Source organism: Polistes dominula, unplaced genomic scaffold (assembly GCF_049000335.1).
Source record: "Polistes dominula isolate Pdom_NZ unplaced genomic scaffold, Pdom_raw_medaka contig_77, whole genome shotgun sequence".
In the NCBI taxonomy this organism is placed as follows: Eukaryota; Metazoa; Arthropoda; class Insecta; order Hymenoptera; family Vespidae; genus Polistes; species Polistes dominula.
This window is the reverse complement of record NW_028301152.1, coordinates 4,870,885-4,885,231: the sequence shown is the minus strand read 5'-3', so window position 1 is coordinate 4,885,231 and position 14,347 is coordinate 4,870,885. Positions and strand designations below refer to the sequence as shown.

The 14,347-nt window shown below is 27.4% G+C and overlaps 1 protein-coding gene and 1 long non-coding RNA gene across 2 annotated transcripts; one reads left to right on the top strand and one right to left on the bottom strand.

Moving 5' to 3' along the window:
* Window positions 1-895: 895 nt before the first annotated feature.
* On the top strand, window positions 896-13,953 carry LOC107064237 (lipase member M). Its single transcript, XM_089178212.1, has 15 exons — window positions 896-1,122; window positions 1,751-1,949; window positions 2,999-3,113; window positions 3,943-4,189; window positions 4,890-5,048; window positions 5,285-5,369; window positions 5,476-5,618; window positions 5,684-5,830; window positions 10,631-10,832; window positions 10,947-11,061; window positions 11,666-11,915; window positions 12,867-13,022; window positions 13,102-13,186; window positions 13,382-13,524; window positions 13,607-13,953. Exons 1-15 carry the CDS (start codon window positions 961-963, stop codon window positions 13,745-13,747), a joined length of 2,349 nt encoding a protein of 782 aa, XP_089034338.1. The 5' UTR covers window positions 896-960; the 3' UTR covers window positions 13,748-13,953.
* Window positions 5,833-6,778, bottom strand: LOC107064350 (uncharacterized). Its single transcript, XR_016178416.1, has 3 exons — window positions 6,657-6,778; window positions 6,239-6,410; window positions 5,833-6,156 (listed from the first exon to the last, which is right to left on the bottom strand). It is a non-coding gene; the product is annotated as an uncharacterized LOC107064350 (long non-coding RNA).
* Window positions 13,954-14,347: the final 394 nt, after the last annotated feature.

Below are 14,347 nucleotides of genomic sequence, written 5' to 3'. Positions count from 1 at the left end.
ACTAGTAGAAGATGTGTGGCTGCATGCATGTGATCAAATTATAGATCAATAGTCAAGAGTCAAGTCAAAGATAAATTAAGTTATTGGCAAATAAAGATAGGTGTTATTTAGGAGTTTGTATATGATATTAATTTTTTTATAAGTGCATATATATCAGAGTCAGAGTAAGATTCTCAAAGTGAGATTATAAATAAAGTGTCGGAGAATAAAAGCGAAGAGTCGAGAATCGGGAGTATTTGGAGATAAGAATCTGAGACTGTGTACATTTTATTACTTTCTATATATTTTTTCTTAAGTAAATATAATACAAGACATTTAATTATTTAGATTATTATGCTTCGGTTCGATTAAGCGACTTTTAAAAGACTCTGTACATTATAATTATTAATTAATACATTGATGTATTTTATAATAAAAAATGTACTTAAGATCTAATGTGATTTACTTACGAAGATTTCGTTCACGTTCCCAGAGAACCCATAGATCAGATGACGTAAACAGTCCATGTTGTATAAAAACAACAGGTTTCTTTGTAGTATTGTTTGATATAGGACTATAAGATACATTATGTATTATATCTCTTATTAATTTACAAAAAATATATTATATAAAATTGTATAATTAATTAAATATAAAAAATAGTTAATTACAAGGTAAAATAAAATTGATTTCTCTTTATAAATCATTTAACATAGATATATATTATACACGTTACATCTAATGTAACTGTTTCTTTTTTTGTTTCGTTTATGTTAATATTTCAAATAGAAGTTTATGTACAAAGTAGTAGGTCTGAAGGAGAAGAGAAGATTTTATAGTAATTAGCATTTAATTATACGAAAGAAGACTATATAAAGTTGGATCGATCGTGTTTTCTTTATAAAGAAGATTCAGTTGTGCTTCGGAAGATATTACGAAGATTCATAGTTTATCTATTTTATACGTAATTGAAAAAATACAATGAAATTAATTGCTTTAATGGTGCTAATGTTATTCGAGTATTGTTCTGGAAGAACTTCATCTTTTTCTTTGCTAAAATATATTTTATCTTCGAATGGAAATGAATTGAAGAAAGTAAGAAGCGAATCGGAACTTATAGATGACAATACTGTTTTAGATTTCGTAAGTTTAATATTATTTTCTTTTTTTTTTTTATAATAAAATATAGAAGTACTCTAATACATTAGAGTATTTTATGATTCCTGCGTGCGATGTAATATGATTTAATTCATAAATACAAGTGCAGTTTTATTGTAATGAACATTTAACTTATTTCTTATAGCACGTTAACAAAATATAGTACATTAATTCATAAATTTGTTACAAAAAGTAATTTGAATTTTATTTATTGCCAATGATCATATATACACACACAAAAATATTGATAATATTGTTTCGTAATCAATTTCTATTGACAGGTTTCTTACTAACACTCAAAACAAATATATATATATATATATATATATATCATTAGAATTAACTTTGTGAAATTCGTTAATTGATTCGTGAAATGATTAGCTAAACCCTGCAATTATTAAACTGACCAGTGAATGTATGAAAGAAGACAGAATTATATACTTCAACTAATCGTAATTAGTTATTCTCTAAAATTATTTGTTTTAGCGTCTAATAAAATTCTGTTAATATACTTTCTACAAAAAGCCGAATTATTTTATGAAAAAAAAGCCTTAGGGTTTCATGATTTAACTGAATTATATAACTTAATGTCAACATATATACATTTATATAGATTGGGTTAGTTGAACGTCACGGATATCCAGCCGAAGAGCACAAAGTTATTACAGATGATGGTTACATTATAACAATACATAGGGTACCTTATAGTCCTATATCAAACAATACTACAAAGAAACCTGTTGTTTTTATACAACATGGGCTGCTTACATCATCTGATTTATGGGTTCTCTGGGAACGTGAACGAAATCTTCGTAAGTAAATCACATTAGATCTTAAGTACATTTTTTATTATAAAATACATCAATGCATTAATTAATAATTATAATGTACAGAGTCTTTTAAAAGTTGCTTAATCGAACCGAAGTATAATCAATTTCTATTTTGACAAGTATTTAGAGAGGCAGAAATTAATAAAGATTCATATCTAGAAATACAAAATAAAATGTTGTTATTTTATTAATAAACTAATATTGATTTTTTCTTCTTTTTTCTCGATAGAGTAAATTTTGGGACACCTTATATATTATAATATGATACAAATATAACTTTCAATATACTTTAATATATGATAAAAACTCTCAGAGAAAAAAAAGTGAAAATCACTGATAATTATATTTAACAACACAAATACCCTTATCTTACATTTAAAAAATTTTAAGTCTATATACTGTTATTGTTAAAAGTGTCGATAACGAACATATATTTGATAAACAATTATCGACAATTTCACATTTCATCGATCGATATGTGATCTAATAGATTAAATCTTTCGTTAGGACATACTTTGGCGCGAATATCGTTTCACTTAAATTCGCTTGTACATACGTATCGTCGCACGGTACAATCCTTATATGGGTTGTTAGTAACGAAAAAAAAAATTGTTAAATATTACATTTTACATTTACATTTATTTTTAGTATAAATATACATTTTACATAAAGTGGGTGTAGAAAGATCATACACTAATCAATTTGAAATAAAACTTCGTGAAATTATTGATTACTAACTAATTTTTTATAAACAAAAAATAGGTAGAATGCAACAAATAATAATAAATTTATATAATTTACGAAATTAATATATGTAGGTTGAAACTTAAATAATGGCAACTATTTACTCACAACTAATACAAAAGAGTTGCATGTTTGCACCTGTTACTGTCCCTCAAAGTAGTCACCAACGTTGTGTAGAACCCGTTGCCAGCGATGTGGAAGGCGTAGTATACCGTCAGCATCATATATATGATACAAAGAGAAAATAATAATAGTATTTATAATAAATAATAATTATACTCGTTTAGCTTTTCTACTTGCTGATAAAGGATATGACGTTTGGATTGGAAATTGGCGAGGAAATTCCTATTGCAGATCTCATGTTAATATGACGACGGAAAACCCAAATTTTTGGAAATTCAGGTATAAATAATATAAATATAAAATAATCAATAATGTTTGAATAAACATTTTAAATGACTCTAAAAGAATATTAATTACTTCGGATAATAAACTTTTTATTTTCAATGACGTTGCAAAGTATTTAAAAATATAACGTTTATCAGTATAATTTCGTCTACAGTAAGTTTCGTATAGTATTGAAAAATTATCGATGACGTATTTTAAGACGAATTTTTTTTATTACATACGTATGCTACTTTTAAAATATGAGATCCATTATTTTGTGAAATAATCAACTAAACCATGAAATAGATATACTGACCGGTTGAAGTATGAAAGAAGTTAGAACTGCATACTTTAATTAGGTAATATAAAAATTCACGAGAGACAAGTTTGTAAAGAATCAAATTGAAATTTAATTTGTATATTAAATCCGATAGAACAGCATATCTAATAGAAAATTGTTTTTTAAAGTACGAGAAAATATAAAAATAGATAACTACGACTATTGTTGTAAAAAAAAAACAGCAGAGTTTAAAGGTGGATTACATTTTAATTTCATGCTTTTACTATTCACTTCTCGTGAATTCATATTTTATTTACAATTAGTTATTTCATAAAACAACTGTTTTAAGTGTATAATAAAATTTTGTCTATATATTTTTCCTAAAACACTTAGTTATTACGTGTTTTAAAATTTTTCAGAAATTAATCATATTATACAGTTTAACGGTAACACATACATATTAATATAGATATAGAAGATACATAAAATTCATTTCCTAGGTAATATAACATTTATTTTTATTTCATATTGTTTATATATGGACAAATGATTTCTGTTCAACAGCTACCACGATATTGGCTTACACGATATTCCTAAGAGCATCGATTATGTTCTTGATTATACAAACTCAAAGAAATTATTTTACATTGGGTATTCTATGGGTACAACGATTTCCTACGTTATGTTATCAATGAAGCCGAGTTACAATGATAAAATGAGATTAGTCATAAGTTTAGGACCTATTTCTTACTTTAAACACAAATTGCCACCACTTTTGGACAATCTCATGAAATTAGTTCCACAATTTAAGGTACATATTAATTGTTTGCATATACAGGTCTCCCTCCAACAACGCGGTAGATAGGTTCCTAGAAAATGCCGTGTTATTTGAAACCGTGTTGTTTGAGACCCAGAGCTAATGCAAAAAGGGGGGTTACGTTCCGAAAACTTTTTAAAAACAAATATATCTTTTTTTTTAAATAAACAACTTAATTTTTTTATTAAAAATATAAATGTATGAACAATACAAAACAAAAAATATTATCCTAATTTAACGTAACTTTAATTTAATTTATTTCTTCGTCGTCACTGCTCAATTTAATCAACTGAGAACGTTTTTTCGGTGAAATGATATCGCCTTCACTTTCAGAACGTTTTTCTTCATTTAAAGTTCTTGCATTTTCTTCCCTCTTTAAAAAATCTGTAATTTTACTTTGTTTGTTGTTTATTACCTGGTCATTGTAAATTTCTCGGTATGGAGCAAGACAGTCTCGATGCTTCTTTTTGAATTTTCGGCTCCTTTCTTTGGAAGGATCTGCATTCAAGAAAAATAACTCGAGATTTTCAGCTAAGCTTAGGCCTTCTTGTAATATTTTTAATGTTAACTTATTAACAGCACAATCTAAGATACCGTGGTGTTGGAGGGATACCTGTATATATAGTAGAAATAAAATATGTTTACATATGTGTATGTATGAAGATTATTTGCATAAAGAAAACATTTTTTACAGATCATGTTCGAGGAAAACGGTATTTATGAAATCCTCCCACAATCAAAACTAATGAAATCAGTAGGTAAATATTTATGTAGAGAAAAATCAATTGCCCTGCCAATATGTACATCACTACTGTTTCAAATTTCTGGACATGATAGTGCACAATTGAATGAAGTAAGTTAATAACAGTTTATGTAAAATGTGTGTATATACATATAATTATACTTTTAAGTATTATATTTATTTGTTTATTTATTTAGATAATAATAATAATAATAATAATAATAATAATAATAATAATAATAATAATAATAATAATAATAATAAATTTATAATTAAATGAAATCAGAGATTAAATTTACATATGTATTTAAAGATGACATAAGGTACATAAAAAATCTTCTTTACAGTCAACAATATCATACATTATGAATTATATGCCTGCTGGCGCATCGACTCAAAGTTTTTACCATTACTATCAAAATTATTTAACAGGTAAAATTGTTTTCTTTTACAGATATTGTCATTATGAGATATTATTACTTATTTGAATTTTTAAGATAATGTACAATTTTTTTTCTTTAATCGATTTTATTATAAGGTAATTTCGAAGCTTATGATTACGGATACGAAGATAATCTTATTAATTATAAAACACCAAAACCTCCAATTTATAACGTAAAGAAAATAGTTGCACCAACTGCATTAATCTATGGGCTTAACGACGCTTTATCAAATGAAAAAGTAAGTTTAATTTTATTATATTTTTTCTTATTCTTTTATTCATTTCTTTAAAAATGTTGTTCTAGGGTGTTACAGTATTGAGCAAAAAATTACCTAATCTTGTCACCTGCGAAGCTGTACCGTACGAATATTTTACCCACTTCGATTTTTTTATGGCGAAAGATATAAGATCATTATTACTTGATCGAGTATTAAAATTAATACAAGATTTTTCATGATTTATTTAAATATTATAAAATCTATAATAAAAGTGTTTAGTAAATTTAATATGTGTTGTACAGTGATTTAAGTTGTAAAGTGATTTCGAAAATGTGCCCAAAAGCCTAAAATAAAAGTTTTTGAAGTAAAAACTTCTTTTTCTCACACCTGGATGGAAAGTACGTATTTTGCTCCCTGTTTTCAGGGAGCAAAGTGCCACATTCCCGCCCGCTTGAATCTGTGCCAGGGAGAAAAGTGCCTCATTCCCTCCCGCTTGAATGTAGTAACGAATTAGTGCGCATGCTTCTATTTTTTAGCGCATGCGTACTAGTTCCTTAACCTTAAAAATGTTTTAATAAATTACTGCTCATGCTTATATATATTATATATTATGATATATAATTAATGGTTTTTTCTCACACCTGGATGGAAAGTACGTATTTTGCTCCCTGTTTTCAGGGAGCAAAGTGCCCCATTCCCGCCCGGTTGAATCTGTGCCAGGGAGAAAAGTGCCTCATTCCCTCCCGCTTGAATGTAGTAACGAATTAGTGCGCATGCGCTAAAAAATAGAAGCATGCACACTAGTTCCTTAACCTTAAAAATGTTTTAATAAATTACTGCTCATGCTTATATATATTATATATTATGATATATAATTAATGATTTTAATAACATGTGTTGTCTCATATATTTTATATTTTATTTATTTTTACAAGTTTTAAAGATATTTGTTTAGTTAAATATTACAAACATAAATAGGTTACTACGTATACATTTAGTTATTTTCTTGATTATGAGAGTTGTATTTGTTATTATTTATTATAATCTGTTTAAACTTACAATTCTTGAAAGTGACAAAAGGTGTATTGACGGTCAAAGAATCAATCACTTCGTTCTCGATTTGAATTTCATTTAAATGCTTTTTTTGGACTCACACAGACTTACACACACAACCTCTTCGATTTTCAACGCTCCCCACAATAATAATAATTTATAAACTCCCTATTTAATTAATTAAATTTTATTTTAAAAAATATTTTTTAAACTTAAGCAATAATGTATATTTTTAATAGAATCTAATTTTATATTTAAATTTTTTTTTAAGTTTTTTTATAAGTTTTTTTATATTTTATTTTATTTTTATATTTAAATTTTTTAAAGAGGGGGGCTCCGCCCCCTCAACCCCCGCAGGGGGCTGTGCCCCCGGACCCCCCTGATTTTTTTTTCGGGGGCTTCGCCCCCAGGGACCCCACCAGGGGTGAAACCCCTGGACCCCTTGATTGTTGGTAAATTTGCATAATCTTCGCAAAATGTATTAATTGACAACAAATAAAATAGTATATTACATACCTAGGACAGTATAGTAAGAAAGCGGCAACTTCGTTTTACGCAGCGAGAAGAGAGGCAAGCGGAAAGCGGCAACTTCGTTTCTTACAGATGCAGCGGGAGAAAAGTAGGCGCTTTTCGCCCGGGTAGAAAATTAGTATATTATTATTTAATTACAAGCGAACTTTCGATCCAGGTGTGAGAAAAAATTGTATACTCACCACGGGAGCAAAGTATGACATCCTTTTTGCTTGACTTTGCTCCCTAGGTGAGTAATATACTATTAGAATGAGTGTGATTTGATAAAAAGAAATCATGTGTGCAGATTACAGGTATTAGAAGTGAAACCTTCAAAAAACTAAGTTTCGAGAGAATGAGACGTGTTCAGAGTATCAAGAGTAAGATAATTTTGTAGGATTTATATATTATAATATTATTACCATATATAACAAATGGCACCGGTATGATTTTTTCTTTCAACCATCAGTTTGTTTGTACCTTATTCTTTTGTTGCCTACCTACACTCTTATCTCTGTTTATTCTTTTATCCTTCTATCGCTCCTACCTACAAACAGGTTTAGTATCGAAATTATACGAGTATAATCACTGCATCATTTGTTTTCTTTCACCATTACATTCCGGTTTCATTTCTTCACTACATTACCGCATTTCATTATTTCAGATCACACCTATTCTAAACAAGTTTTCATTTCAAAATGAAACGCGGTGATGTAATAGGGGTAAAAAACGGCTTAACACATTCGAGACGGATTGCACACCGTGTGTGCAATAATAATAATGAGCAATTATCAGTTATTCTGAGTAAAGTAGTCGTCGAAAGCAGAATATTTTTTGAAGTGAAAACTTCTTTAGAATGGGAGTGATCTGAAAAGTAAATAAACGGAAACGAAGCTATGTAACGAAGCTATGAAACGGCTGCCATACTAAATAATGAGAGAAAAAAGAGACAAACATAGGATTTAGACTGCGAGGGAATAAGACGGAATATAGCTATACAGTTTTTCCTATTCTCGGTCTCCTCTTTATGTTATGCTTCGTAATTATCGCTCTCGATTGTATATGTGTGTGTTTGTGTGCGACTGCTCTACAAATCAACTCATATACAATAATTAAACCTGTTTGTAGGTAGGGAAGATAGAAGGATAGAAAAATAAATAGAGATAAGAGTGCAGGTAGGCGACAAAAGAATAAGGTCCAAACGAACCGAGGTCGAAATAAAGAAAGAAGGTGTATGGTCTGCTTTGTAAGTTGTGTAAGTTGTGTAAGTCGTTATGAGGTTCTTTTCTGGAAAGGTTCCCTAACGATACCGATGTTTTGTTCATTATACATATTTTTTTTAAATATATTTTATCAGTATGATTAAACCGAGTGTAGGTTAACCTGTCACTACCTCTACACTAAACACAACTAAACCCAATCCTACATATATATACATTATGTCGAGTCATGAATAACTTCCGTGTTTTATGAGAGAAAGAATGACGTTTCTGTGACTGATAAGAGCAAGACAACTATCATGGAGTTTTTTTTGCACTTTTTGCATCTGTTGGATATATCTATCTATTGGACTTTGCTCCAATATTACCTTTAAAAGATTCATCAAAGTCGGAAATACGTCTTGCACTCGGTTCATCTATTAAGATCGTATCTCCAGAACGGAACTTTACAAACCAATTTCTGACTGCCCTATCAGTTATCAGTCCTGCACTTGTTTTGCCTTGCCATTGCCTTGTTTCAATTCTTAAATCATTACGTATCGAATATGCACATTTTACTATCCATTTCAGTGGTTAAGAAAAACGGTTAAATGTAACATTGACAGCATAAAAAAGTTAACAGAAGACTAACTGAATCCTCATCTATATAGTGATATTGAAAATCCGTTTGTTTCGGTGACTTATAGTAGGTAAATACGAAAAATAGATTCTACATAGCCGCATCGTAAGTTACTTATGACTCGACCTAATATATATAAAATATATATATAAATATATTTATTTCTATCTATGGCTATCGCATTCAGCATTCCATATTTATTGCTTGAATTTAAAAAAGTGTAGTTTTTATCAGCTATTCCACCCAGAGATCATACCGATGTCCTTTGATATATATGGTAACAATATTATAATTAAAAAATTCTGCAATTATCTTACTCTTAAAACTTCATTCGTTTCATTCTCTCGTAACTTAGTTTTTTGAAGATTTCACTTCTAACACGTGTGATCTGCACACATAATTTTTTTTTTGAGAGACTTTTAATCCACAGAAATAATGTTAAGTAAGCCTCGTAGAGTTTTCTTTAACTATTTGTTATGGATAAATGCTTATGTATATTATCAGTTGAAACGTGAATGTCAAGTTCCTCGCATTTGTGAGTCGTTGTTCTCTGAAAATTTAAATAAGTACAGTGAGTATAGAAAGTATTTGTACACAATTTGAAATCAAATGTTGTGAAATTGAAGTTTATTAATTAATTTTTTATAAACAATGAATTTATGCATATTTTTGAAAGTCTCTACAATAGATTTAATGAAATAAAAAATTATTTTTTTGAATAAAATAAAAAACTGATTAGGAGAACGAAAAAATTGGCATTTAATTTAATTAAAAATTAACATAAACAACTCTAATATTTAGATATGGTTAACATTCTAATATTTAGATATTAGAATTATTTAATATTTATATATAGATAACAAGGTGAATTTTAGACTCCAGAGTAATAAAAAGACGACTTTTGAAAAAAATTATGATCTATGTTGAGAACGTATAGTAACATTCTTAAAATTTGTGAAAAAGAGAATAATAACAACAAAATTTTTTTATTAAGTAATTTACTACGTAACGATAGCACCGAAATTTTTCGACGAAAAACAGATAGAAGGGATGAAGAATATATAAAGTGACGAAAAGTGCAAGCGGACGCGCATTTGATATGGTAATATTTAACAACGAGTGTTGTGTATGACTAGAGGCGACGACAAATTACGAAGTTTATAGAAACAGGAAACACGACATGTTAATTAATTATTAATCTAGATTACTACATCATTCTACCTTATCTTATTGTATCCTGTAAAACATTATTAAACATTAAATAAATTAATTAAAATTATAACAAATACATGATAACAATCTTACAATTGCATGTGATTAAATTAAAATAAAATAAATTTAAAAAAACGGCAGATAAATAAAAAATTGATTATTTACAGAAAAGAAAAGAGGAAATAAAAAATAAAAAATGAATTCTTCACTATTGATAATTTTTATAATATCAATCATCAGTTTTGATGCTACAATTTTTATAATAGAAACATTTCTTCTACCAAATTCACGTTGGAATATTCCTTTACATTTCGTAAGCATATTAATTGTTCTTAGAATAATAACGTATATCAACTTTTTGTGTAATCATACATATAAGTAATACTTAAATAAACAAATGAAAAATCTATTAATTTCAGACTGAATTATCAAAACAGCATGGATATGTCGCCGAAGAACACATGACTATTACAGAGGACGGTTACATTTTATTTTTTCATCGAATACTTGATAGTTCAAAATCAAACATTACCAATGAAATAAAACCAGTAGTATTGTTACTACATGGAGCACTTGGTTGCTCCAATATTTGGATTTTGTTCGACTCTGAAAGAAGTCTGGGTAAATATTTCCAATAGTCATAATATTTATAACAAGTACATAGATGTAACAACATAAAACATTAACTAAACTAAAATAAATTTATAATTTAATTATAATTGATTGTTATAACAGCTTATTTACTTGCGGATGCTGGATTTGATGTATGGCTTGGAAATACTCGAGGAAATATATACGGTCAAGGTCATGTGAATTTTTCAACGATAGACAAAGAATTCTGGCAGTATAGGTCAGTTATACGGTTTTATATTAATATTTTGTGTGCAGTTGACTCTCCACTGATACGTTCCAGAGATCTCTGTGTGGATGCATTATTTTTCTTTCGCATAAGCTTTGTTTTTTAATAATGATATTCTGAATTCATATACTAAAGACAGGACCCGCCCTCGCGTCCACCTCCGAAAACGGCGCGTGGGAGTCAAATGGATAATATAAATGAAGAAAAAGGAAATACAAAACAAATTACTATTGTTCATTTCGTCTGTAGTTGAAATTATAATTATAATTATAATTATAATTATAATTATATTATTTGTTCTTTAAAAAAAAAGGTAGTACTTCGGGCGATATTGAAACAAGCGGTGGTTTCGAATTTTGTAATATATGAGAAATAACCTTATTAAATAAGTTATTAGATTATAGTAATATTAATTCTAATTTGAATGCAAATAATAATTCATAATTAATATTATTAATAATTAGATCGTAAGCACGGAAAATATGTGCTGGACAACCGAGACAAGACGACATTATTATTGTCGAAAACAAAATGAGACTTGAACTAATCTTATTTCTCGAATCACAAAAAAAAGAATTAAACATTTTTTTTACAGCATCCATGAAATTGCACTTTACGATTATCCAGCAGTAATTGATTATATTCTTAATTATACGAAATCCGAACGACTTTACCTAATTGGTCATTCGATGGGTACTACAGCTTCATATATTTTATTATCAATGAAACCAATTTATAATGAAAAAGTACAATTACTTGTAAGTTTAGCACCTGTTGCTTACTTGAGGAAAAGTCGGTTCCCTTTTTTAATCAAAATTATAGTGGGAATTTATCCTTCAATACTGGTAAAAAAATATAAATAAAAAATACTATGATAAATCATATATTACGTTTTATAATTAAAGTTGAAATATTTTTATTTTGTCTCATTTACAAGGAAAGAAATATACAAGTCCAATTCAGATTGTTTTCAAATTTTATATATTTGTAAGTGTCCCTTAGAACTATACATTGCACTTTAAGTGTAGGGGTCATTGAATAATCGTTTCGAAGAAAACTAGGGATGAAGTTTTACTAACATTCTTCTATACATACCAGTTTGGTTCAGTTTGTATGAACTGTCGGCAGCGGAAGCAAATAATATAAATTAAATAACAAATAAAAAATAATACATAATTTATAATAAATATGACATAATAAATGGAACATAATTAATAATTGGAAGATAAATTAGACATAATAAATATCAAACAATAAACTTGTGTGCGTAATAAGTAATTTTAATTTTTCAATAGAAAAAGAAGATCGCAAATATAGAAGAAACTTGACACGTTCTATAATACAAATGTACCATTTTATTTTTCATTATATTTCCTATAAAAGTAATATAACATACTATTAAAAGATAAAAAAAGAAAGTAAATAAAAGATGCTTTACAATAACGAAAGTAAAAAATAAAATGAAAATTAAAAAAAAATAAAATCGACCGAACTGAAATAAACTGGTATTACACGTATATAGGAATATTAGTAAAACTTCATCCCTCGTTTTCTCGAAAACGATTTTTTAGTGTGATCTCTACTACTAGGCAATCTATAGTCCTAATAGGCACCTATAAGTATATAAAATTTTAAAAAATTCTAACATAAGTTGGGATTAGTATAGTCCTCTCTTTGTTAGGTTATCCCTTTTTTTCTTTTTTTTTTTTAATTTTTAGATATAAATAACTTTATTTTTAAATAGACTTCAATAGACTTTAGTAATTATATAATTAATTTTGTTTTTTCTTTTTCAGGTATTTTTAGAAATGGAAGAAATTTATGGTATAAAACCTAATTCATTCTTTAATAAAATATTATATTTAATTTGTTCGAAGGAATCATTTCTGCAATTTTTGTGTATTTTTGTAACATCTACAGCTTTTGGTTTAGATCCTTCCTATTTGAACACAGTAAATTTTAAAATAATTCTTATATTTGATAATATTTAAAGAATAAAACTAATAAGTATTTTTTCTTTTATTATTATAGACTGATTTAAAAACATTTTATCAATATTACCCATCGGGTGGATCTCACTACGTTATGAATCATTTCGTTCAAAATATCAATTTAGGTATAAGTAACTCTTTTTCTATCTACAAATATAATAACTACAATAACAATAACAATTGATAAACCAACTAACAATCATTTGCATTATGAGTATATTGCAAATTATCTCGTATAATTGCATACTTATCTCGCGCACTTACATATTGCTATGCACCACAGTATATTGATACGTGGTTTACATTATAATATTTTTTAGAGAGTTTCCGACAATATGACTATGGATATGAGAATAATCTTAAACAATATAAACAACATGATCTACAAGAATACGATTTAACTAAAATAACAACCCCAGTAGCTTTGATATATGGGAAAAATGATACTTTTATAGATAAAAAGGTTATTATAATTTTTATTTTACAATTAGAATATAATAAATTTTGTTTGCCAATAATAATTAATCTTCATTTATTTTTTGCAGAGTTTGTGTAAACTTTACAAAAGTCTACCAAATGCGATTTTAAAAGCAGTACCAAGGAAATATTTCTCTCACATGGATTTCGTTTTATCGAAAGATTTAAAAACAGTAGTGAATGATTTTATTGTAAAATTATTGAAATAATATTCGCAATAAATTATTGGTAATATTCCAATATTTCTTATGTCTAATAATAACGTATCTTTAACAATATCTTGGATTTTTTAAGAGATAAAAAAAAGAATGTACGTAGCCTCCACGCGCGATAGATTTGGAACTTGTATTATCATATGGAAAATAATAAATAGATCTGTAGAAGAGAGGTGACAAAAAAGAGTGAAATTTAATAATGCACGGGTTTTATTGAAAATATTTATAATAGCATTTATAAAATTGTTGGTTATTCAGTTTCCAGTGCGTCGCGTACGGCAGTCAGATCGATAAAAAAATACAAACACTAAACTCTTTTATTACATTTAAATTTTACGAACTATATTAGATTTTGTATTAAAATTTAATTTTATGAACTATTATATTTCGCTTAACAAAACACACTGAATAATCTTTACTCCAGTAACAGAATTACAAATGTAATATTTATAATATAAATGTAACTGCTATCTAAACTGTTTTATTTTTTACAGAAATGTACATGTTTCTATATTGTTATAAGTTCTTATTTATAATTTGTAAATATTTTGTTGTTGTTATATGGTCTATATTTTTTGTTTGTAACAATTTTGT

Coding starts and splice junctions, on each gene's coding strand:
- LOC107064237 (XM_089178212.1), top strand. CDS start 961: ATGAAATTAATTGCTTTAATGGTGCTAATGTTATTCGAGTATTGTTCT. Junction 4,190..4,889: donor AATTAGTTCCACAATTTAAG/GTACATATTAAT, acceptor CATTTTTTACAG/ATCATGTTCGAGGAAAACGG. Junction 5,370..5,475: donor CTATCAAAATTATTTAACAG/GTAAAATTGTTT, acceptor TTTTATTATAAG/GTAATTTCGAAGCTTATGAT.